The 25,450-nt window shown below is 36.0% G+C and overlaps 2 protein-coding genes, 1 long non-coding RNA gene and 1 pseudogene across 3 annotated transcripts in view; 2 read left to right on the top strand and 2 right to left on the bottom strand.

The window, feature by feature from the left end:
• Positions 1-1,559, top strand: part of LOC107592505 (regulating synaptic membrane exocytosis protein 2-like) — a 167,598-nt gene extending 166,039 nt beyond the window's left edge. Inside the window, exon 25 of the mRNA XM_016282038.1 lies at positions 261-1,559. Within this exon, the coding sequence (XP_016137524.1) occupies positions 261-476 (216 nt within the window). The 3' untranslated portion in view covers positions 477-1,559. The remainder of the gene's footprint in view (positions 1-260) is intronic.
• A 2,629-nt stretch (positions 1,560-4,188) lies between these two features.
• Positions 4,189-5,518, top strand: LOC107592504 (dendritic cell-specific transmembrane protein-like). The gene is made up of 2 exons (XM_016282036.1): positions 4,189-5,271; positions 5,483-5,518. The coding sequence occupies exons 1-2, from the start codon at positions 4,189-4,191 to the stop codon at positions 5,516-5,518; spliced, it is 1,119 nt and encodes a 372-aa protein (XP_016137522.1).
• Positions 5,519-8,664: 3,146 nt separating this feature from the next.
• LOC107592503 (dihydropyrimidinase-like) lies at positions 8,665-18,391 on the bottom strand (annotated as a pseudogene).
• A 3,632-nt stretch (positions 18,392-22,023) lies between these two features.
• The window catches only part of LOC107592549 (uncharacterized), an 8,671-nt gene continuing 5,244 nt past the window's right edge, over positions 22,024-25,450 (bottom strand). The window contains exon 3 of the long non-coding RNA XR_001609991.1: positions 22,024-22,094. This is a non-coding gene — a long non-coding RNA (uncharacterized lncRNA). The remainder of the gene's footprint in view (positions 22,095-25,450) is intronic.

Below are 25,450 nucleotides of genomic sequence, written 5' to 3'. Positions count from 1 at the left end.
TATATATATATATATATATATATATAAAACAATGTCACATAAAATATGCTTTAATGATTGAATAAATGATATGAGCAAATAATGATAATACATAATACATTTAAAATAATTTAAATCAACATTTTTTTACAGAATATTTACTCAGCTAACATTTAAAAATTGTATTATGAGGCCTGGCCTCTGTCTATCACTAGTTTGTCAATTTTTTTTGTATGAGTGTGACTTGATATTGATGGCTGTTTATTTTCTTTCCATCGTAGATCATTGTGTGGGGAGACTACGGACGTATGGACCACAAATCCTTCATGGGAGCCGCTCAGATACTTTTAGATGATCTGGACATGTCCAACATGGTTATTGGCTGGTTCAAGCTGTTTCCTCCCTCTTCATTGGTCGACCCAACCCTGGCCCCGTTGACCAGAAGAGCTTCCCAGTCGTCCCTCGACAGCGGGTCCGGGCCGTTCGGTCGCTCGTAGCAGTTTCCTGAAATCTAGCGTTATTGTAGCAGCCATTGGGTGGAGTTTGAGATTTGCGACAGGTCCCGTCCCCCCGGTAACACTGCATGCTTGATGTTGTGTGTTCAGAGCTTGTTTCTTAGGGGTGAAAAAAAGCGGTCCTGTTTTTGCTCGCAAAAAAAATGCCGCACACATTGTGCGCAAAGAGCAACCCCTAGGGGGCAGGGACGAGACGAAGCTGGAAAATGGCCTCCTTAGCCTGAGGAACGTCACAATTCCTGCTTTTAGAACCTATTTGAAGCCATTGGAGATGAGTCTGAACTGAGAACTGACACGTCGAGTTCTTCAGAAGCCCGTTTTGAAATGGGGAGAAACCTTCTCTTCGACTTTTGTTTTCCATTTATGTTTCTTTTAATGTTGATGTATTTGTATCTACATGGGCTAACAGTGTTCCTTGGGTCAAGCCATGCCAACAGACCCAGAAATGTACACACAAAACATGAATATGAAGTGGGAATAAGCACCTCACTCCCCAAATACGATTCTGCTAGATCATTACAGAGATGAAATGTAGGTTTGAATCATCTTTTAAGATCAAATTGAAGTACTTCTCTTGATACCGTATGAAACCTAAAGAAGAAATGACGAGTTTTTTTGTTGCATGGACACAACTTTAGCTGAACTTAAAAAAATAAAAAAAAAAGTGAATAGGAAATCATTTTCTCAGACTGCTACTTGCAAAAAAAAGACAAGAAAAAGAAAAAATGAACCGGATCAGCCATTTTCAACAATTTCTATTATTTTTAAAGATAAATTTCACTAGTGCATGATTTTCATGGGGAGTGAATGCTACAGTGTGATTTAAAAAAAACAACAACAACTTGAAACCTTGTTTTTTGTCAAGCTTAACATTTTATTTACAGTGAGAAATCTGTTCATGTGACAAAGATGGAAAAAAAAATCAATGTCTATGATTTATTATTGTAAAGGCGTAAGCCTTATGAAGCTAAAGACGATGTGCAAATTGTACGTTTCTCTACTTCTCCCTTGTCCCAGGGTAAACTCTCTGTACTTCTTGCTTCCATTGTCAGATTTTCCCCCTGATATTATTCCAGTTCTCCTTTAAATTTTTATTTTCAGGGCTGTTCGTTTCCCACAGCTCTTCTAGTTTTAGTCTGGATATTGTTTGAAGTTCATTCGTTTAACAAGCATGTTGAAAAGGGTTTTTGGCAACATGGCTTTGGCACATCTTACAGTAACTCAGCATGTTTTGATGAAGATATTTGGAGAAAAAAAAATGCAGTTTCTTGTACAGTGCATGTCGACGACGATCCTCTGTCCCCATCCCCCTACCCCCCTTTCACCCTGAATTGAATTTTAGTGAAAATTAGGCAGTGGTCTCACACGGACCAGAAGGGCAAAATTCCGAATGAACATTCCACCTTGTAAAATCATACTTTGTTGACCAATTTAAGGGAAAAACGTGACCAGGGATTTTTATATCTTTACGGAAATATGAGCTGCAGTATTCCTGACAAAAGAGCCCAAAATTTCACGAGATCTTTTTACCGGAGACGGCTGCAGCTCACTGACTTTGGCAGTATTGTGCTGTACAGTTTTCCGAGCATGATGCTGTCTGCAGAGAAATGCACATCGGGACGATGATATTGCCACACGATATAACTTTGGTTTTTATTTCTTCGTTTCAAGAAAGTAGAAGTCATTTAATATATTTTTGTTAGTTTATTTACAAGCCAAGACCTATTTATTTTTTATTTTCTATTTTCAGAACTTCATAGTTTTAATGCATAGTTTTAATTTAGAGACATTATACCTCTTCCTTTGAAAATAAACTTTTCTGATGAATCATTTTATCGAGCGTTCAGTCTGTTAATGATTTTTGTGTACGTCTGTCACAATCTACAGAATTTGAATAGCAAACTCTCTAGATATTGTCAAATCTTATGGAAGTGGGATAATGTCTCACGATGTCAAAGGGGTATGTTCTGTTCTATTTCAAATGCCTTCTATATAGTTTTTTTTTTTCTTCTTCCTTTTTTTTTTTTGGTGCAATGTGTTCATGCCAAGGCTATGTCTTGGTCAAGTATGGTTGAGTACAGAGATTTATGTAAGTTATTTTTCAAATTAAAAAATAAAAAATGGATATTACACTGGAAAATGAGCATTCGCAAACAAAAGCAATACGTCTCTAATGTTTCTTGACATGACATGAAAAACAAAGTACACACACTCATACACATGCATACAGCTTTAGCTTAACTTAAAAAGTGAATAGAAAAAAAATCATTTGAGAAAAAGGAAAAACTCTTCATTATGTCTTGTAGCATATGTCAATGGTAATGTACAGTGTGTATACAAACATATACATATAAATGTATTAGTTTCAGAAGTGTAATAATAACAATACATTTCAGTTTTTTATTCAGTTATTATATTGTAAATAGTTCTATAATTTTGTCCTAGGGAAATTTGTTTTGTTTTCCTATGTTATCAAAATGATCATACTTAGAAAGCGAGCATGCAGCTTTCCACAAACAACTAAATGGCATTGGGGTTTTTCTGAAAACACATTAATCACGAGGTGGATTTTGTCAGTGCTGTTCTGTGGTTATGAGTAAGTGCTGAGATGATGGCTAAAAAGGAAGTGAACAACTGAGGGATAAAATCAGCTTCCTCTTGTTTTACTTTAAAAAGATGAATGCTGAACTGTCACAACACACTCGTGAGCTGACAAGACTGCGGACAAATAAAAGGTAGGTTAAATATTGAAAAATAGGTTAACTGTGAAATACCTGCATGACTGTTCAAATCAGAAGATAGGGTGTTTAAGTCATCACAAAATCAAATGTAGCATTGTAAGATAGACTAAATTGTATTAACAGATTCATTGCTGCTTTAGTCAGTATAATATCAAATTTAAGTTTTGGTGTTTAGTGCTGTCAAATGATTAATCGCATCCAAAAAAGTTTTTGTTTACATAATATATGAGTGTGTACTGTGTATATTTATTATGTATATATAAATACAATCGCATGCATATTTAAGAAAAATATGCAATGTTTATATATTAAATATATTTCTATATAATATAAAATATAATAATATAAATGTATATACATGTGAATATTTTCAAATATATATACTGTATGTGTGTGTATTTATATATACATAATAAATAAACACAGTACACATACATTAGGTAAACAAAAACTTTTATTCTGGATGCGATTAATTATTTGATAGCACTATTGGTGTTATATAACTTAAGCCACGCTGACAAATGTCTGAATGTCATTGAATTAGTTAACAAAGTAACCACGTGACATCTGCAAAAACGGAATTCACTTTTTTGAGCCATTTATTGCAATTGAACTTAGTCTCACCATGCTGTTTAAACCATAAAATGTCCAAATAGAACAATATATCTATTGTTTTATCATCTAAAACCCAACAAATGTATTTTTGTTAAAGGTTTTACTTGTATGCTTGTGCTGCTGTATTACAAAAAAAGTCACTTGATTTGATGTTTTGTCATCTAATGAAATTATATTCTTTTTTTTTTAAAGTGTGATTTAAGTGTCTAAATACAGTATGTTTTGGGGCCACTATAGATCAAAATAATGCAGAAATTCTAGGGCTAATTAATAATTTAGTTATGAAACCATTAACGATTTTAAAATCTTTGTTCCAGTAATTTCAGGTTAGTGGGACGATGATGATTCAAGCTAATGGGACGATGATGATTCAAGCTAAACTGCATCAACTGGCAGAAGGACTACGACGGGTCTGGTCCAGAATATGTGGTCTCTACACGACCAGCACCACAAAAAGCTGGAAGGAAAAACTTCTCCTCCTGCTGACCTGTTTTACCACCAGCCTCATTCTGAGCACCTTCCTCTTTCTCATCCTCCACTTTTCCTTCAAATGTGCTCAGGAGGTCTCGCTTCCCTTTACTTGTGTTTTTTGTATAAGCGTAACACCAGCCATGTATTTCTCAGAAAGGATTCGCTGTTTTGGAGCCTTGATTTTGATCTCAATGGGTGTGAAACAAGTGAAGAGACTTCTTCTCACTTTAGGAACCAGTTCAGTGATTTTCTTCAACATCCAGAACATGTCGCGGAACATGAGGCTCCTTGCAAAAGGCCTCCTCTGCAACTTGGAGGAAAAGTTATTGGATATTAATACAGAACCCCTCGGGAATTATATCAAAATGCTGAAGTGGGTGGGAAAGCAACTTAAAAATTACTTTACAAGCTTTCAGTTAGTGAGTTACCATGCAGATTTCAAACTAAAAGCAAAGGTGGACTCGCAAGACTTCAAAATGTACCTCACCGAGGCAGAACAGGTTTTAAACCAGACCACGCAAAATTTGTTAGCACTGACCAACACTTTGTCTTCAATAGGAAAGATATTGTCTCCAACATTAGGTCTTTTACTTCTTGTACTCCTCACTGCTCTATACCTGAGAAGATTCCACGTAGACAAAAGATACAACAACCAATACATCACAAAAACTTTCCGTTGTTTTGACGAGCGGCAAAGGGAAATGGGAAAACCGTATGTCCTTCCGCTGACCAAAAACGAATCGGAACTTTATGTAGTGACTCCATCCATTCGTCCGACGGGTCGGCGGTGGAAAGCCATGATCAAGTTCAGTCTTCCCATATTCACTCACTGTCTCACCTGGCTGGTGTTTATCAGTCTAGACGCCCTGATTTACTGGCTTATTGTAGTTCTGAGCAAGCGACTCGGGGAACTGGAGCCACTTCGTGTTCCTGTGGGAATAAAAGTTCAGGTAAACAAAGAAGTTGCAGTATTGTTTTTTACGGATTTTGGGAACAATCCTTCGTTTTTTTCTATATCTGAACTGAGTGTGAACAGAACTGTTGCACTAAACATATTGTGCTGTAATCTGGTTATAGATTACGGTTGCACTTTCTGTCAAAATTGATTAGCATTTCAAATAGGAATAATCATTATAAAATGTTTTTTTCTGTTGTGTGAAGGTAACCTCAGATATTTTTCGTATAAAAGCACAGTAGGCAAAGAATCCTTATACTCTTTTATAATCAACCATCTTAACTATATCCATGAATGGCAATGTATTTTACTGTTTATGAATGTAGTATTGTTCTTGTTCTTGTTTTGGTAAATGCAGTCACTTAGAATCCAGTTTCATTCTCATTCAAAACTGAATTGTGTGTAAACTAAAGAAAAGACAAATGTATTCTGCAGCTGTGTGAACTTACGAAAATTAACCATGGTTTTATTATAGTAAAATTGTAGTAACCATGGTTTTTTGGCGTATTGACTGCCATTTGTATAACCACAGTTTTACTACAAATACCATGATTAAACTATGGTTAGTGTTGCAAAACCATGGGTAATTTGTGGTTACCATGGTTTAACTATAGTAACCATGTTTTCTTTTGTTTTATTTGTAGTAAAACCATGGTTAATTTTCGTAAGGGCACAAATATCTTCATTTCTGTAGGTTTAAAGGGATAATTCATGCAGAAATGAAAATGTCATAATTTACTCACCCTCATGTCGTTCCAAACTTGTATGACTTTCTTTCTTTGGAACCAAAAAGCAAAAAAAAAGGCAATGGGGCCCAATGTTGATTGGACCACAGCGTTCTGCGTTCTGTATCTTTTATTTTTGTGTTCTACAGAAGAAAGGAAGAAAGTCACACAATTCCAGAGGGTTAGTAATTGATGTCTGAATTTCATCTAATTCTTTTCTTTCCATTTCTCCTTTGTTTTCAAAGGAGGCCACATTATTTCTAGGTTTACCTGTTGGTGAAAATGCAAAAGGGGCAAACTTTTCCTACACGGTGTCTCTGTTTGAGAAGAAGTGTTTGCCTGAACCGGAACTGTGGCTCTATCAGTCTCTGGTTCCTCTGTCTGTCGTCCTGGCCTTGCTGGTTGTTCTGATTCTTCTTTCATCACAGATGGTCCAGCTTAGAGTTGTGCTATCTGAGCAGTTTTTCTCAGAAGTCGCGGAGAAAAGAGCTGCCTATCTACATGCAAAGATTTTAAGAAAGCGGTGCAAAACTAAAGCAGAAGAGCATGAAGGAGCTCTGAAGACTTTAGCCATGCAGGTTGGTCACATGTTTTCTTCTAAATATATTCAAACATCCTTGAAACAGAATACATTTTCTTGAGTGTGCAAGATGTAAAGACTATCATACATTAAGTTTAAATGTATTACCCCATTTTCAAATAGTTCTTCTTGCTTTAAGAATAAACCTCACTCAGTATTATTTATTCTTTTATAATTAACAGTGAGGTAAGAATAATGCATTTAATTCAAAATATATTCTCTGAAAACAAGTCTTCAGTTTTGCTTCTCCAGAAACATACAGTAGCAGAAGGTGTGTTGATAGCCACTATAGTGTTATAAATGCAATGTTGTGATACATTTCACAAAAAAGTACTATGTGTGAAATCAAACATAAGTAGCTGTAAGCATCTGTATTCAAGTTCTTGCAGATGATGTTTTGGCCTTGACTGTTACAGTGTAAATTGTATAAGCAAAATAATTAATTTTTTGTTTTTATTGCAGCCCAGTTTTTGGTGCCCCTTACTTTTCCATAAGCACAGGACAAACCCTAACGCTGTTTAAATATGCTTGAAGTTTGCAACACATCAGTCTGTTGATCAGCCATAATTGCAGGTTTGACATGTTGACAACACAACATTCACACACCGTTTTATCAAAAAGTGTACCCTAGCATTGCACTGTATACAAAAAGCAGGTGTTCTGTTTGTGATGACAATTGATAATGGCAAATGGATAATAGGCCATGGGGCCCTAGTGTAGAGGTCTGCATTCCCACGGCTCTCCCGTGGGAACCGCGGGACCCGACCAAATTTTTTGCGCTGTGGGATTAAATTCCCGAATAAAACGCGGTAGCGGTCGGTAACTCTAGTGTAATTTGAACGGGAGCGGGCGGTCTAACAATATCCCGTTCCCGACATCCATTTAGAACAGCATATCTGTGCTTTACTCTTATTGACCATCGGTACAGCTTGCTCAGGACTGTTATGCACGCGCTGCATGCTTTAAATGTCATGCGTTTTAATTGCGTGGTCTGTGTGCAGCATGTGCATAACGTTGCTCAAGAGCAGGCTGTACCTGTGGTAAATATACGGCCCTCAGTGGGTGGGTGCGAAATAGAACCTTGCGGGAGCGGGACTAAAAAACAGTCCCGCGCAGACCTCTACCCTAGTGATCAGTTTGTGCTGTATGGAACAAGGAGCCCTAGTGGTCATAGTTTGTGACCAGGGCCATGGTTTTCATTTCACTCTTCAGGGTTCAACAGACTCCGATTGAGGTTGAAGTCATTGAACAATGAGCATATGCATACGTTTTAAACCTGTATCTTATAGAATACAAAGCATGTAGACATCCGTTCAAAAGTGTAGGGTTGGTAAGATTTTTTAATGATTTTGAAAGACCTTCTGCTCACCAAGGCTCTAAACAGTACCATTGTGAAATATTATTACAATTTAAAATAACTAATTTCTATTCTAATATATTTTACGTAATTTATTCCTTTGATAGTAAAGTTTAATTTTCAAGAAAAATTTCTTATGAGCAATGGTGTAAACAGTTAATACTTACTTGTATATATTTGTATATATGTATATAGCATTTATTTGAAATATATATTTTGTAATATATATGTCTTTCGTTTCACTTTTTATCAAATTTACTGCATCCTAGCTGAATAAAAGTAGTTTTTCTCATGAAAAAAAAATGTCTTCTCAGAGTCTGATCATGACCATATAAAAATGTATTAAAACATTTTGTAGCTAAAAAAATTTGTGTTTTTGACAATACTGTACGACATTTTTGGGGGGTGATTCAAAACACAAAACAGGAGAATATCAGAATTGATCATTGTTCATCACTAATGCATAAGTGGTCCTTCAGTCATTCCTTGCAGCACCATTTTTTTTCACTGTAGATGGTTCTTGAGTTGAGTGTATAGATTTTTGGGTTCTCCAGAGCAGTTCAGTGGTTTCTGGGTTCTTTACAGAACTAAAAAGTTCTTTGTGAAGCTTGAAATGTTTCTTCTATGGCAAATCCCTTTTTTGGTCATAACTGGAGTCTTCGTTTTTAAGAGTATACTGCAAATTCATCTTATAAAACACCCTTATAAAACATTTTTTTTCCTGATTCAGGATCTTTTTGGGGCTATGAATATTATTTCTCCAGTGTATGGTTCTCTGCACACAGCACAGGGCTTTCCAACCTAAGAAAATAGCCTCAGTTTCTACAGCACATTTCAAAATTTTAGAGGATGCTGGGCAGCCTTAGAGCAGAGCCCAAACTTGTCCTACCTTTTCCCGCTGATTAATTCTGTTATACACAAATTCAGAAAGGGTTTCCATGGGATGTATCGTCCCATGACCGGCTTTGTGAACAGTTGCCCATTTTCATAAACCACCTTCCCCCTGGCGATTGTGACCACTGGAAGCCCATGACACAGCATTCCCTCAAAAATGTTATAGTCCACAGCCTGCTGGTGAGTCTTTGCTGAAATCACCCTAAAAACAACATAAGCTTATACAAGATTATGCAAATTGACTTACTAACTTACATTTATATATAAAGTAAACTATTAAGTTTGTGTGTAAATAAATAAATAAATAAATACATTTATTATAAGGTCAAAAATAATAATAAAATTAATATATTATTATTATTAGCATGCACTGTGGGCTATTGCCCAGCCCTATTCGTAATATATTAAAACAAATTACTTTAATAAATCAGCAGAAGGACCTCTGAGCCCATTTACAGTGTGTAAAATGGCACACTACAGTTTTTCAGCCCAAATCTGTTGTTTCCCATATTCAGCTTTTTTTTTTAACCATTCTATTGCTGTATCAGCACAGTTCAAAGAATGAGCTCTGAGTGGCCATCTGTCTCCCGCACTGAGTCAAACCAGCAAAAACAAGAGTTTTCCAATTAACATGACCGCTATCATCTTAAAAAGCTAATTTAGAAAGATAGTAAAAGTTATGGATTCCATCAACTGACATTGTACAAAGGACATTCATTTTAATACCGTATTCAGCTTGACTAAGAACTTGTCTATACACGTTTCCATGAATTGATTTATGAATAAAAATTGCATACCTTGTGCACTATACCATTTCATGCATTTCATGCTTTTTATTTTTGCAACTATTTTGCTGTGAAAGACAATAACTATTCCAGCATTTCAAAATGATGAATGCTACAGTCCCAAAATTGAGGGTAAAGGTTGTACTGCTTGAAATATATTGCCTACAATATTGTAAACTCATTCTTATCTTCTGAGAGCTTTTTTTCTGACAGTTTCTCTTTTACAATTCATTTTTAATTTGTTAAGTTGCTTGCAGAAAAACACAGACTTCTTGGTTTGTAAAATGATTATAAAGCTGACCACACACTCTATATTGCTGTATGAACTTCGGTAAAGCTGAAATATGTAACATTTTCGGTGTTAAAATACTTTCTAAATATCACAGGTTGTCTTGAAAACTCTTAATTTTCTCGAAAACTATGAACACTGATTGGAGCTATGAAAATGTCCTTATTTGTTTTTTAACAACCTGTGCTTTGGCTTTGTTCATCAATGGCTGACGAGGGGCATGTTCGGAATTCCACTTTGAAAACAATTGTTATTTATGCAGTTTCGAAGTTAGACATCACATCGTTTAGCTGGTGGATAAATTATTTACTGTAATAATATTAATAATTGTAATAACTTATTGAACAGTGGTGTTTTGGTGCCTAGGAATAGGCTAACCCTTACAGGCGGTCAAATCATAACACTTTATCCAAATAATTATCTGAAGGATGGATAATCATGCAATTTCACAGTTAAATTAACTGTCAGTCCAATCAAATGTGAGGTCCAATTAGGAGAAGCTTTAAATCTAAACTTATCTTAAAGTGTAGCTTGATGCAAGTATCGTGGACAACTGTCTTGCTTTCCATTATTTTCCACTAAGAACATGCATCCAGTTGACCCTAATTGTCTAATATGGACCCAGAAACGTCACCGGTCTCTTATTAGCACGTCTTACACAAGTGCTCAGTTCTTATTAATGCAACGCTGCTATGCGCTAAATTTCAGCACATTGCTCCTCATTGCTTTACTCACATCAGCGGTTGGTTATTTGCCTAGAGGGAGCTAGCCCAGATTCACGGGGGAAAGGAGCAGCAACGTGGCCCAATTACATAAGACCCACGGCCGTCTACTGTTTCCGTCCTCTCCTCTCATGCATGCGCTTTAAAAACGATGTGTTTGAGCAGGAAGAACGCTTCAGTTTTTCCATTTATGGTCACGTCTTTGCAGCCAATCCGCTGTATTAATGCTTTGTCATGGCAACATCTGCCTCAGTACCTATAGAACCTGTATGACCCCATTCATGCAGAAACATGCTTAACATCCCAAGTATTTGAACCTACAGACATTACATTTCAAAGCGTTTTTAGCTTTAAAGCAAACCGATTTATTTGACTATTTATGTCAGGTCCAAATATGTGACTAAAGAGGTTTTTCATTTTTAAAATATGTCAAGTAGATTGGCTCATTTCAGCTGAATAACAAAAAAACATAGCAATTAAAGTGATGTAAAAAGCTCAAACATTGCTGACTTTCTTCAATTACAAATAAACTCAAGCGCTCATGAAATGAAGATATGTAAAAGCTGAAGCCCATGAAATGAGAAGGCTGGATTTTGAATTATACAGTCAAAACTTTATGCTACATTACACTCTAAAAAATGCTGGGTTGTTTCAACCCAACTTTGGGTCAAATATGGACTAACCCAACCGTTGGGTTAAATGTTTACATTAAATGTTTAACCAAAAAGTTGGGTTAGGCCATATTTGACCCAAAGTTGGGGTGAAAAAACCCAGCATTTTTTAGAGTGTACTGTGTAACAATAAGGCTTTGATTTTGAAAATGTCATGTTAAGTATCATGCAGAATGATTTTGTTTTCTTTAAAGACGATGCGTATAAAAATGTTACAGAAATGCATAAGATCCCTTGAGATTTTCCTATGGGTTTTATAATGTGGTTTTTCAATTTACAAATAAAATGAGGTCTGCGGTAAATCTAAACTGACAATACTTGGATGTTTTGCTCTACAATGTAAAAATACATACACCCATACTGAAAATGCAGCTTGCGAAGCAGTTTTTTACTTGTATGTTTGTAATAAGTAACTATGTGTGCAGTTTACACTGTACAACAAAACGGCCAAGTCTCGTCAAGTTATGTTTACCACGGACCTTATTTTTGAATTTTGAATTAGTTTTCTGGGTTTTGATGTCACAGCTGCAGCCTTCTATTTAAAAAAAAAGTAGATTTTGTCTTCGTATTGAATGTCTGGCTGTTAGGTATGTCTGCACATTGAAACAGGGCTCATTATTCATTAGAGCATGTAAATGAGGTCACATGTATTCTAGGCTGCTGTAAGTTACCTGGTGGCCTCTGGGTCCCATATGACCAGGTCTGCATCAGAGCCTTTAGCAATTCTCCCTTTTCGAGGATAAAGGTTAAAGATTTTTGCTGCGTTAGTACTGGTGACAGCTACAAACCGGTTTTCGTCCATTTTTCCGCTGTGCTGGGGAAAATAAAACCACAAATTGTGAGTTATTTTTGTGATCGCTGTACCTCACATCCAAGAATGAGAAAGCTAAAGGTCAGCATTACACATAGATAGATAGATAGACAGATAGATAGATAGCACTGACCACTCCCTTTTCCCATATAACAGACATCCTATCTTCATTACCATTGACTCCGTTTGGGATTTTGGTAAAGTCGTCTTTCCCAAGGGCTTTCTGGCACACTGAGAATGTGCAGTTATCTGTTCCTGTCACGCTTAGATCATCACTGTAAGATAATGCACATTATCATCTCATCATTCTTGATGTTTTAATATTCTCTTTTTTTAATCTTGCATGCATGACCTTTTGTATTGTATGGAAGAAAAGAAAGTAATTCGAGTTTGGATGTAAATGTAAGTAAATAATGACGTACTTGGCCAGCAGGTCCATCAGATATCTAGGGTTACTGGAGTCTGGTCTCAAAGGTGGGCCCATGACAAAACCAGCAGCATGAGCCCAATCCTTATGCCAATAGTTAGTGCCGTCTGTGCCCAGTCCAGCCGCAACGGGCTCTCCAAACACCACTCGACCTAACGAGAAACAATCAATATGATTGATAAAGGATCAATATTGAGTGTTTAATTAACAGGTTTAGAAATGTAAAACTCAAACAACATCAATTCAAAGGTGTCAAAACCAGCTAACCTTAGTCCAAACTTAATAAAATCAACATTAAATGATGTTCATTCCACATTTTAAATCTACAATCTGACCATTTTTTGAGTGAAACAGTATTAAAGTAGGATGGGACTTGTATTTTATTATAGACTACTGTTCAAAAACTTAGGGTAAGATTTATTTAGTTAGTTAGCTAGGTAGGTATTTTTTAAACAAATGGAATACTTTATTCAGCAAGGATGCATTAAATTGATCAAAAGTGACAGTAAAGTTTATAATGTTACAAACTATTCCTAATTCAAATAAATGCTGTTTTGAACTTTCTATTAGTAAGTACGTTTTATTTACATTTAAAATTCAGCATTACACTGACCAAAGTGCTGAACAAAACCAATAATAAAATACAGCAAATTCTAAAATAAAGTAAAATTTAAAATAACAATAATAATAATAATAATAATAATTTAAAAAATGATATCGGCAATAACAACAGTTTCACATTCAATTAATAGCCCGGAAAGGCAAGAGAGTAAAAATGTGTCTTAAGTCTGCACTTGAAAATAGAAACAGAAGAAGCACTCCTAATGTCAGATGGCAACTGATTCCACAAACGTGGAGCAGCGACTGCAAAGGCTCTGTCTCCTTTTAATTTAAGTCGTGACCGAGGGACATGTAATAGAGCTTTATTAGCGGATCTGAGAGATGTAGGCATTGAATGCAAATAAATAAGATCAGAAATATAAGATGGGGCTTGTCCATTAAGAGCTTTGAAAACAATAAGTAAAATCTTAAACTGAATTCTAAAAAAGACAGGAAGCCAATGTCTTCCAATGTCTATTAATCAAAGAATCCTGAAAAAGACAAAAAATATTAAACAGCACAACTGTTTTCAACATTGATAAGTAGTGCAGTCAAATGATTAATCGCGATTAATCGCATTCAAAATAAGTTTTTGTTTGCATAATATATGTATGTGTACTGTGTATGTATATATAAATAGTATACACACACATAGACTATATATTTTATTAAAATATTTACATGTATATAGTACACTTATATATTTATATTCTTATATTTTATATTATACATAAATATATTTATTCTGATTCTGATACATGCACGTGTTATACGCAGTACACACACATATATTATGTAAACAAAAACTTTTATTTTGGATGTGATTAATCGCGATAATAATTAAAGCAGCACTAATAATAAGAAATGTTTCTTCAAAATCAAAAACCAAATCAGCATATTAGGATCATGTAACACTGAAAACTAAAGTAATGGTTGCTCAAAATTCATGCATCACAGGAATAAATTACATTTTAAAATGTATTAAAATACAGTTCTAAAAAAAATTCTTTCAAAATTACAAATATTTCACTGATATTACTCTATTTTCATCAAAGAAATGCAGCCTTGGTGAGCATAACAGAAGAATTCTTTCAAAAACAATGAAAAATCTTACGGACCAAACTTTTAAATGGTAGACAAGTTTTTTCAAAGGAGAAGCAAATTATTATTTTTATTTGGAATAGCACGCCCTAATAAAGTGTTCACAGTAAGACCAAGACAGTACTGTATTTAAGCAGACGACATCAGCATAAAATTCTTCAGATTTAGCAACTATAATTTATAGATTCTTAATAATATATAGCATTTCTGAAAGAAATAGCAGAGCTCGCCAAGCAGAAAAAGAATAGTATATAGTTATATACTATATATAGAAAACAGAAGGAGTGATGCTTGCCTTGCAAAACTCACTGCCACAATGCTAAGGTTTTTGTTTGTGGTTGCCAGGCCATTCATATGTTGTTGCTAAGGTGTTCTGGATGTTTTAATGCATTCTTGTTTTGTTATCTGGCTCTAGTGTCATAGGTGGTTGCCAAGGCATTGCTATGGGGTGCCTAAGATGTTCTGAATATCTTTAGTGCTTTCTTATATACTGTAGTTGTTAAGGTGTCTTTAGTTAGAGTTGTTTTTAGTGCATTCATATGTGGTTACTAGGATGTTACTGGGAAGTGGTTGCTATGCTAATGTTGTGGGTTGTTACTAGGTTGTTGCTTACTGAGAGTAAGAGAGCTCAATGTCAATACCCTGTCATTCAATGTAAGGGGGCATTTACACAACACCGTTTTGAACAAAAAAGTTGCTCAACTGTCTTAGGTCTTCTTTGTCGCATCTTCCTCTTTATGATGAGCCAAATGTTTTCTATGGGTGAAAGATCTGGACTGCAGGCTGGCCATTTCAGTACCCGGATCCTCCTTCTACGCAGCCATGATGTTGTAAATGATGCAGTATGTGATCTGGCATTGTCATGTTGGAAAATGCAAGGTCTTCCCTGAAAGCGCCGACGTCTGGATGGGAGCATATGTTGTTCTAGAACTTGGATATACCTTTCAGCATTGATGGTGCCTTTCCAGATGTGTAAGCTGCCCATGCCACACGCACTCATGCAACCCCATACCATCAGAGATGCAGGCTTCTGAACCGAGCGCTGATAACAACTTGGGTTGTCCTTGTCCTCTTTAGTCCGGATGACATGGCGTCCCAGTTTTCCAAAAAGAACTTCAAATTTTGATTCGTCTGACCACAGAACAGTTTTCCACTTTGCCACAGTCCATTTTAAATTAGCCTTGGCCCAGAGAAAACGCCTGCGCTTCTGGATCATGTTTAGATATGGCTTCTTTTTTGACCTATAGAGTTTTAGCCGGCAACGGCGAATGGCACGGTGGATTGTGTTCACCGACAATGTTTTCTGGAAGTATTCCTGAGCCCATGTTGTGATTTCCATTACAGTAGCATTCCTGTATGTGATGCAGTGCCGTCTAAGGGCCCGAAGATCACGGGCATCCAGTATGGTTTTCCGGCCTTGACCCTTACGCACAGAGATGGTTCCAGATTCTCTGAATCTTTGGATGATATTATGCACTGTAGATGATGACAACTTCAAACTCTTTGCAATTTTTCTCTGAGAAACTCCTTTCTGATATTGCTCCACTATTTTTCGCCGCAGCATTGGGGGAATTGGTGATCCTCTGCCCATCTTGACTTCTGAGAGACTTTTTATACCCAATCATGTTGCCAATTGACCTAATACATTGCAAATTGGTCCTCCAGCTGTTCCTTATATGTACATTTAACTTTTCCTGCCTCTTATTGCTACCTGTCCCAACTTTTTTTATAATACGGTATTTTAAGTCGTTTTCACAATCTGTGTGAACAGAGATCATTTTGACTGTGTTGTTGTCTGTACAAGAAAAACACCTTTACATTTTGGCTTTATAATTTGGGCTTCTCTCTCTCTCTGTGTGTGTGCCAACCTCTTCTGGTGCTGTTTGGAATGTAAAACCCAATTTAATAGGTTAATTAATTTGCATTTGGATAATTAGTGAAGGCAGGCGTTACAGTTTACTAAGAGGCTTTAAAAACCCTTAGTTTGTTGGTTTTGGGGAAGGGAAAAGAGTAAAGGAGACTGTGTGAATGCTGGAAGCATGAGTGTGAATACTGAGAGACTATAGTTAGTCTTTAAGAATTTAATTTAAGGTTAATTCTCATTTAAGAGAAAGAGAGAGGAAATAGTGTTTTGTTCTGTTGTGTTTTGGATGCATGATTTATACCATAGTCTTTCTGAAGCTAGTGAAAAACATAGCCAACCTAAAATACAGCTTTAACTCATTTATGTATGTGCTGCCCTCCAGTGGAATTATTATATTTCACATGTTTGTATTCGTCATGTGATTTGTTCTAAGAATGTCAGGATGGCCAAATGTATTTCATTGAAATTCTTTATAAATTGCCTAAATATGTACTTTTAGTGGCGTATCATAATAAACTGCTTCAATGAACTCTGACCACTCTAAGACTAACATGACACAGTAGCCATACAGTGTCATCCCACCAGGTTACTGCCATATGAAGGGAGTAATCACAGCAGACTTTGGGGTCAGCCGTTGTTCTCCACAGCTCATAGGCTTCCAAGATGAACGCCCCTTCTGTGGGATGACAAAGTCCAGGATCACGGTCGTGCCTCCTGCGACTGCGGCCTGTGGACACATGGTATTATGTAGCTAGCAAAGCAATGGAACATCAACACTCTTTATTAAAAATTAACTCTCTAGTTACATCTAGGGTTGGGTATCGTTTGAATTTGATCAATTCCGATTCCGATTCTGCTTATCGATTCCTAGTTTCGATTCCAATAAGATAAAAAAAAAATCCAATGTGAAAAAATTAAGTCAAACATTTAGATGTCAAACATTCTGTGTCTTTTTACAAAGCATTCTGTTGCAGCTGAATAACATGAGCAAAAATCAGCAGCCTACATAACACTGCAAGAGGAATTTTGCCTATGCTTTTAAAAAAATACCACAGCAACTACATTAATATAAATTTCAAATATTAAAGTGACAAGTAAGAAGACAAGTAAACAGTCAGTAATAAAATAGGAACAGACAAACCAATAAGCAATAGCATAAATAAATACAACTGAACCAAATTTCAGGTACAGAAACTGTAATTAAAAGTTTAAAAACATTGCATAGTTTTCTTTTCATAAATAGAATATAGATTAAACAATTAAAGTTATTAAATATATTCAGTCAAGATCAGTGAATGATTTTCTTTTGTTCTTTGATTAACATTAATGACAGGCAGAGTGTTTATTAGGCTGCTGTCTCTTTAACATCCCACTGATGCACATTACAAGTTATCAATATTTCATCTTACTTTTTGCCCATATATATATATATATATATATATATATATATATATATATATATATAAATATCTGCACCAAAATGCAAATATTTTTGCTCAGTTTCACCCTCTGAATAATACTGATGTGCATTTTATCCTCAAGTATGAGCTCCATATTTTCACAATATCACTATATGGGACATAAAGACCTGATGTATAAAATATGCTAAAAAAAAGAAAGAAAACTTTTTTCTTTTATATTTTGTACAGTTCTGTTAATAGTTGATGCATCAGATGGCATTCGAGTGATTGTAAGACATTTACGTGACTATGTCAGTATGCTGCAGGTGAAATTTGCAAAAATACTGTAAATTTGTCACAGTAAAGAGGGGAAACTAAGGAACAATGAGTAATGCATTCGAGTGGGTCGATCAGAGTTTTAAATATACAACCTTCAATAATGGATTTTCCCAAATGAGCTGCTAACAAACATGACATCAGTTAAAATCATGAGACTAGTGAGTTTTATAGGGGCTCCAGACAGTAATTGTGTTTAGTTTAAATGTTTATATTTCATTTCAAAACTTAAAATGATTAATTCAAATGAGTTTATGAACGATAATGGATGCACAAAACATATTTCATCATTTGCATTTACCTTGGTACCGGTATGAAAGTCATCCACAGCTGTGGTGCCCATGAATGACAGCTCCATGTGTGTGTGAGTGTCTATTCCACCCGGCAGCATGAGTCTGTCTGTGGCATCGATGACCCGTGTGCCAGCTGCTACCTGCAGATCTGAGCCAACTGCACTGATAACTCCATCTTCAATATACACGTCTGTCATCTCCGAGAAATCCACATTTACCACCTTTCCTCCTTTAATTAAAATCCGGCTTTGAGTTGTCATTTTCTATTGACTAAATAACTAATGCACAAACGATGATTAAAAAGAGTCCAAATTATGCTCTGTAAATGAATTTCTTTCTTCTGTAAACATGTACAAACTCTAAAAGCATGAACCACTGTGTCTGTCAGTGTTGGGTTAGAAGTGTGATCTGCAAGACTGAAGCTCTGTCTCTTTCTGAGTGTTTTTTTTTTTGTGGAACATGCCCGACCTATCTGTCCAGCCTGTTTCTGACATGATGAGCCTGATTTATCTGAGCTTGTTTCAGTGAACAGGTTCAAAAATCAATTAAACGCTCAAAGTGTTCTTAGAAGCCACCAGGTTCTAAATCTACTCTACAAACTTAGGCTATATTCTCTCTCTCTCTCTCTCTCTCTCTCTCTCTCTCTCTTTAGGATAATCTCTGTGACTGAACAAAATGTGTCAGAATATCTTTAAACGTGATTCAAACACGTCAGCTGTGAAACCTGTACGACCTGTTTCAAACAAGATATGAACGGAATGATGTAGGCTACACGATTTATCTGAGATAACCGATTCGTTCGGATGGTTCGTAGTAGGCTAAACAGATTTATTTTTATTTTATATGTGAGTCTTCACTCAGAGCATCTATCTTTTTGTTTATGTATTTTTAATGGGCCTAATGTTTTATTATAATAAGCTTGTGTTTTAAATAGGCTACATTTGATATGATGATTCGTTTAAGCATCAGATGTGATAGTAGCCTGTATGGTAACCTTTCTAAATGTCATAAAAATGTTTGAAGGACGTCTAATATGTGACCCTGGACCACAAAACCAGTCATAAGTGTCATTTTTTCAAATTTTTTCAGAATAAATAAGCTTTCCATTGATGTATGGTTTGTTAGGATAGGACAATATTTGGCCGAGATACAACTATTTTAAAATCTGGAATCTGAGGGTGCAAAAAAATTGAAATATTTAGAAAATCGCCTTTAAAGTTGTCCAAATGAAGTTCTTAGCAATGCATATTACTAATCAAAAGTTAAGTTTTCATATATTTACAGTAGGAAATTTGCTAAATATCTTAATGGAACATGATCTTTACGTCCTAATGATTTTTTGGCATAAAAGAAAAATCAATAGTTTTGACCCATACAATGTATTTTAGGCTATTGCTACAAATGTACCCCAGCGACTTGAGACTGATTTTGTGCTCCACGGTCACATATAGACTAGGTCGGCCTACAGCCTACTGTATTTACTGTATGTCTGACTACGGATACTTGCCACTTAGGCCTATGTTTGATCAAAATCAGTTATTGGTTTGAAGTGAAATATTTTCCTACAGTTCCTATCAAACGACTTCTAGCCAAGAAAACGAACAAGAAACGCTGTATGTTATGTGTTTTACTTCTGTTGTTTTCAGTCGTGACCCGCGGTTAAATTTCCCTCCCTCCATGCATCCAGATGGCGCCATTTACCCATTTTTGTGTGATAAAGGTGACAGAGAAAGGCTATGAAGTATTAACAGTGATCTGAAATGTTATCACCTCAGCCCGGACTCAGAGACCTTCAAGTGTGAGGAACAAATTAACCTTCTTCCCTGACATAGCATCAGATATCTTGATATTTGCAAGCTGTAATGATGATATCTCAGAATCATTTTAAAAAGAAATTATGCAAAATATGAATAATCATAATCAATGATTATGTTTCTGGTACAGTGTCAATGTGCAATGCATCCTTGTAGGAACAATAAAGTGCTTGTTTGATTGAACATCTTACTTTCAGCTGTTTTGAAAGGCAAATTTGCCTCCGTATGCTTCAGATCATCATTCAACATCTCAACTCAAAGCTGAATGTGCATAAAAGTTCAAATGCAGCAATCAAACTAGAGACGCTTATCTAATAGGCCTAGGGTGTCTTTGTTGGTGTTCTGATGTTGGAATAATGATAACCTGACATGAACAGTTCCAGTAAATACATCCATTTGAATATTCTGTCTTTCTTCCTTTTCTTCCAAATGTGCCTAATTTGAATTGCAAACATACTGAATACAAAATCTTAGATTTGCCTTAGATTTCAGCATAATTATGCTGCTGCCTACTTAGCTACAATTTGGAACAGATATAATTCAAAAACTACAGTACACCTCTGGAAATCAGACACATACTGATTTTACCCAGTTATTTGGTTTTCTTCGGATCTTCCAGCCATGAAACTGTTCATCACTCTGGTTCTCATCACCGTTTCTTTCTCCACAGGTATACTATGATTTAGTTGTTTATCTATTTATGTTTACCATTCAACATTTCATGATGCTTATATATGCATTGTTGTTGCTGCTGCTGTTGTCATTCTATATGTAGGAACAAGACTTGTGAACTTTAATAGTATGTAGTTTTGTTGTTTTATTTTATTTAAAATTGTAATTAAAGTTAAAAACTGATTTTATGTGTTTTATATGGCATTCTCTTTATATTTCAGTGCTCGCACTGAGATGTTACCAGTGCAAATACAAATACAGTTCATCTGAAGAATGCAAACAAAATCTAACAAAATGTCCTCTGCAGTGTGGCTCCGTCACCATATACAGCAGTGAGCATTACATGATTATGAAAAATTCATATAAGTTGAAGAGTGTTTTTATTTTTTTATTTTTACACAATCTTCATATAGTTTTTTTATTGTCTGTGTAGATGGCGGTACATTATATAGCAGTAAGAAGAACTGCACAGATCCTGCCTTGTGTGTTATTGACAGCATACATTTTGGACAAAACAAAACAGTCTTCAATCCCCAATGCTGTGACACTGACCTCTGCAACACTGAAGAGGCACCAGGTACATAGATATATGCGAACAGACATTTTACAATGGTTGTATTCCATATTTTATTTTTGTAGTGTACAAATTTGATGTTAATCTGTTCTCAAATGAATTCTGTTTTGATTAGTCTCTGCATTGCACTAACTACTATTCTTTTTCATTCTTATCATAATATGTGTAGCAATGTCACGATTTTCCAATGGGAAGATGTGCTACGCTTGTGACTTATTTAGTAGAGACTGCTCAAAAACTGTGACTTGTTCAGGTGATGAGAACAAGTGCTTCAGTATAACAGGTGAATACAGTCTCCATTCAAAATGTTCGACGTGAACAGAACTGCTTGTTTACTTTTTTGTAGTATGTATACCATAACAATCTAGTTTTTTTTCCTTTCCCAGAAAGTATAACTGGCATAAAAACGAAAGGATGTGGGAACGAGATGATCTGTGAGAATAGTGTATTAAATACTCTGGGGTCTATGGCTGGTGCTCAGATGACATGCTGTGCAGGAATTCTGTGTAACAGCAGTCAGTGCTTGAAACAGAGTCTCTTCCTGCTGTTGGGGCCGCTTCTTTCTCTCTTTTCCCTCTGAGATGTTTTTGGTTCTCTAGAATTTTTTATATATTTTTTGTGCTTTATAGACATCCAATAAGACATTTTTTGTAGTGGATGAAGTATCTTTCTATATAATCATGAATCATGATGGCGCTACTTTTTTAACTTTCTCTCTACTGGTTTTGGTCAAGGTAAAACGTTCTTGGTTAATTGAAGATCATTCTTTCTTTCTTTATTCTAAACTTATGACGTATTTTATTCCCGAAGGGGTAGATAGAATGACCTAAATATGAAAATCCACCATAAAAAAGTATACAATTTAAACAAAGAGTGAAATAAAGCATTTTGAAACCATTGAAACTATTTTCAATTTTCCCCCTCATATTTTTTCACATAACAAATGTCGTTTATTTATTTTTTTCTTTTCTTTTCCAAAATGTTAATGTACTTGGCTCTTAAGGAGACATCATCAGGGTCAGTGAAAAGCATGCTTGAAATGAGATGTGCCCAAAACAAAGACAAATCAAGGCAAATTAAGGCAAATATCAGCTGTGAGCAGACTACTTTCACTACACAAATTGTATAGGCTGATAGCATAAAGACTCGATTCTTTACCAAGCCGACCAATCAGAATCAGTATTCAAATGACACAACGTCCTTTGCTTGGGTCTGAGACTGAAGAAGAAGGCGCAAGGCATGCTAACCATTCAGGCCAATCAACTTTAACATATTAGTGCATTATCAAAGCTGCTTTTTGTTAAGACAACAGGTGAACATAAACTTAATATTGGTCAAATACCTATTAATCAAGGGTCTGAGAAGAAACGAGATTGAATGGCAGTGTAATTTATAAATTCATCTTCACACATGTGAGTGCTAGATGGAATGGTGCCCTGCATTTAGGTAAAAATTAGTAGGCTATAATTAATCTTATGACACTTGAGTGATTTGTGCCGTTGTTTTGATGTATTGATACATGTTCTTTTTGGCGATCGAAGAGATGATATGTTTTTTTTTTACTATGATATCGAGCTGTACATATATCACAGTTTCACAAAATATGTTTGATAAAAATAAACCCTGCTGTATGTTTATTTATTTATTTAATTTAATTGTTGGTCCGATCAATATTAGGCCTAATTAACATATTAGCCTTCTAGGAACTCAACAGCCGTCAGTCAACTGCAGACCCACACTTGGAGAGATTTACTGTGGGTTATTTGAAGTCGTTTTTATGACCACACGGAGGGTGCTGTTTGTCAATGTAGGTTAATAAAGTAGTCAATTCAGATGTTGTTTTCGGCTCTCACTTATTGAAGAGTCATCTCTGCTGTGCAGTTCCCTTTAAACTCTGCACGTTTTTAAAAATTTTATATGCTTTTGGTGTAATTTAATGATCAGACGTGCTCAGACACGTAATCTTTATTAAGACGCAATTATTTACACAATGGCAAGAAAATTAACAGGATGGGGGGAAAAAACTAAAGTCATTGATCAGTGATGTATTGGCTTTACATGAGGGGTGTCAAAATAGGTTTTAAAGGAAAAGGACATAGGAAAACTTATAAACTGATAACCTATTAAAACAGTTTGTTTGATCATTTATTTATATTATTTATTTGTTTATTTTATTTGTGGATTTATTTAATTCATTTTTTGTGAATTTGTTTATTTTTTAATGCAAAATATGTAATAAAAAAATTAACAAAATAAAAGCACATAGCCAACATCACTAAAATATAACTGTGACTAATATTGATTTCCATATTTAAAATGTGTGTGCTTAATATTCCATCCGATGCATTAAGACAAATGCATAGTGAGGAAGACCCAGGAACAGTTTTTCTTATGCTGAATCAGGAAATTCTTCATGTACCTACATGTATCTTTAGGTTATGGTTGCACCAAAAAGTTGTGCTGTTGTTGTGCTTATTGGCTAATTTGCATTGACAACATTGTTTTTATATGCAGTGATTTGACGGAGTGTATGAATAATGACTATAATGATTTATTTTGTTGTTGTTGTTGGTTCCGTTGGGTCTTTTTGTTGTTGCACAGGAATATCCTCAGAGCTGTGAATTGCATCAGCCGGTTCAGGGAAAGTCTTTTCACTGTCACAGCATCTTGTGCAGCTTACTTTGTCTTTGCTGCGTTAAAAAATAGAAAACTGACATGCACGAGAGACACAAAGATGCATGTGCTGGAAAGATAAGCAAGCCTTTAGGGTTTATAAGTACCTAACCTCTCTCTGTCTCTCTCTTTATCTTTATTTTTTCTCTCACTCATTTTCTCCCTCACACACATACACACGCTGAACAATTCTGCATGCCTTAAGAGGATTTACAGGGTGATTTGAAGTGTAATCAGAGTATGAAATATTAAGAAAGCCAGGGCATCTACACTGCGCCTCTGCAGACGGGGATAAGAATTAACTTTCGCTCGTCAAGTCTGGGAGAGTTCAGAAAGTGTTGTTTGTTTATCGAAGCGCTTGCGTTCTTATAACATGATCATCAGCTGCCAGACGTGACTGACGCCTCTGCCGCTTAGAAAGTATCTTTCATATTATGACCATAGCATGCACTGTAAAAATGATTGTCATTTTAATGGTACAGTATGCTGCGGTAAAAACCTCTTAAGTTCCCTTACTATATAAGGTGAAAATCTAATCAATCTAACAGGACATTTAATGTAATTTTACTGTGAATTACTGTAATTTGTCATCTTATATGAAAAACTGTAATGACATTCCCAGTAATACCTGTTTGACACTAAACATGATTTATTTTTTCCTTGTGAGTTATTTATATTAGGGTTTTATGTAACATGTAATTTTTGTTTTCAGTTTTAGTTATTTTAGTACATCAAGTTATGAAATAATAAGTAAAGTTTTTATTTTAGTTAACATTTATTTTTATTTCAAGTAACAGAATTTTATGGTTCCCCTTCGGGAACTCGAGCTGCGTCGGAAAACGCTAGGGGAACGCCTTCAGTGATACCAAGCTCTGAATCATATGTGTAATCAGTCGAACGATGGGCGAGACGTCCGCAGCGGGTGACGTCATGACCAGGAAGCTTTAAAAGCACGTGAGGTGCCACCGGCGCTAGCTTTCTGTCATTCAGCGAAGCTCTCTGTGTGTGTCGGTCACGATTTATGTTCTGTGAGTCTTATTTATTGTTGTCTGTCCAAAGTCTATAAGCTCCAGCTATGTCTAAGCTCATGCAAGGACAAAGCATTTCAAGGCGAGAGCAGGCCACGTTGTAGGTTGTGTGTTCCTCCCTGCCCAAAGATAAAGTTATATCACGAGGGGGGATGCACACAGCCTGTGCGTGGTTTGCTTGCGAGCGAAGCATAGTTGTTACTGCCTTGCCACGCTCTCAGAGGGCTCTCTTTGAGGAGGGAGCTTTCACTAGCGTTCCTCGCGGTGCCGGCCCCGCTTTCGCCGAGGCGGAGCGGCGGATGTGCTCGTGGGTTTCTTGTATGGATCTGCTAATCACCAGATCCGACGCCCGCTCTCGGGGTTCGGAAGCCCGCGCTGCGGTACTTCCCCCCCGGGGAGAGGGCGCGACGCTCCGCCTGTCTTTCTCCGAGGAGATTGATACGGAGGGCGTCAAAGAGCTCGCAAGTTGCACAAACATCAGTTACACAAGCAAACAATATTATGCCTTATATTATAATGAGCAGCATTAATAAGGAGCGGAGCTCGCGCAGCCGGGGC

The sequence above is a fragment of the Sinocyclocheilus grahami genome, unplaced genomic scaffold (assembly GCF_001515645.1).
Source record: "Sinocyclocheilus grahami isolate Dianchi unplaced genomic scaffold, SAMN03320097.WGS_v1.1 scaffold153.1, whole genome shotgun sequence".
Lineage (NCBI taxonomy): Eukaryota > Metazoa > Chordata > Actinopteri > Cypriniformes > Cyprinidae > Sinocyclocheilus > Sinocyclocheilus grahami.
This window is presented reverse-complemented; position numbering and strand designations above follow the sequence as displayed.

Coding starts and splice junctions, on each gene's coding strand:
- LOC107592504 (XM_016282036.1), top strand. CDS start 4,189: ATGATGATTCAAGCTAATGGGACGATGATGATTCAAGCTAAACTGCAT. Junction 5,272..5,482: donor CTGTGGGAATAAAAGTTCAG/GTAAACAAAGAA, acceptor TGTTGTGTGAAG/GTAACCTCAGATATTTTTCG.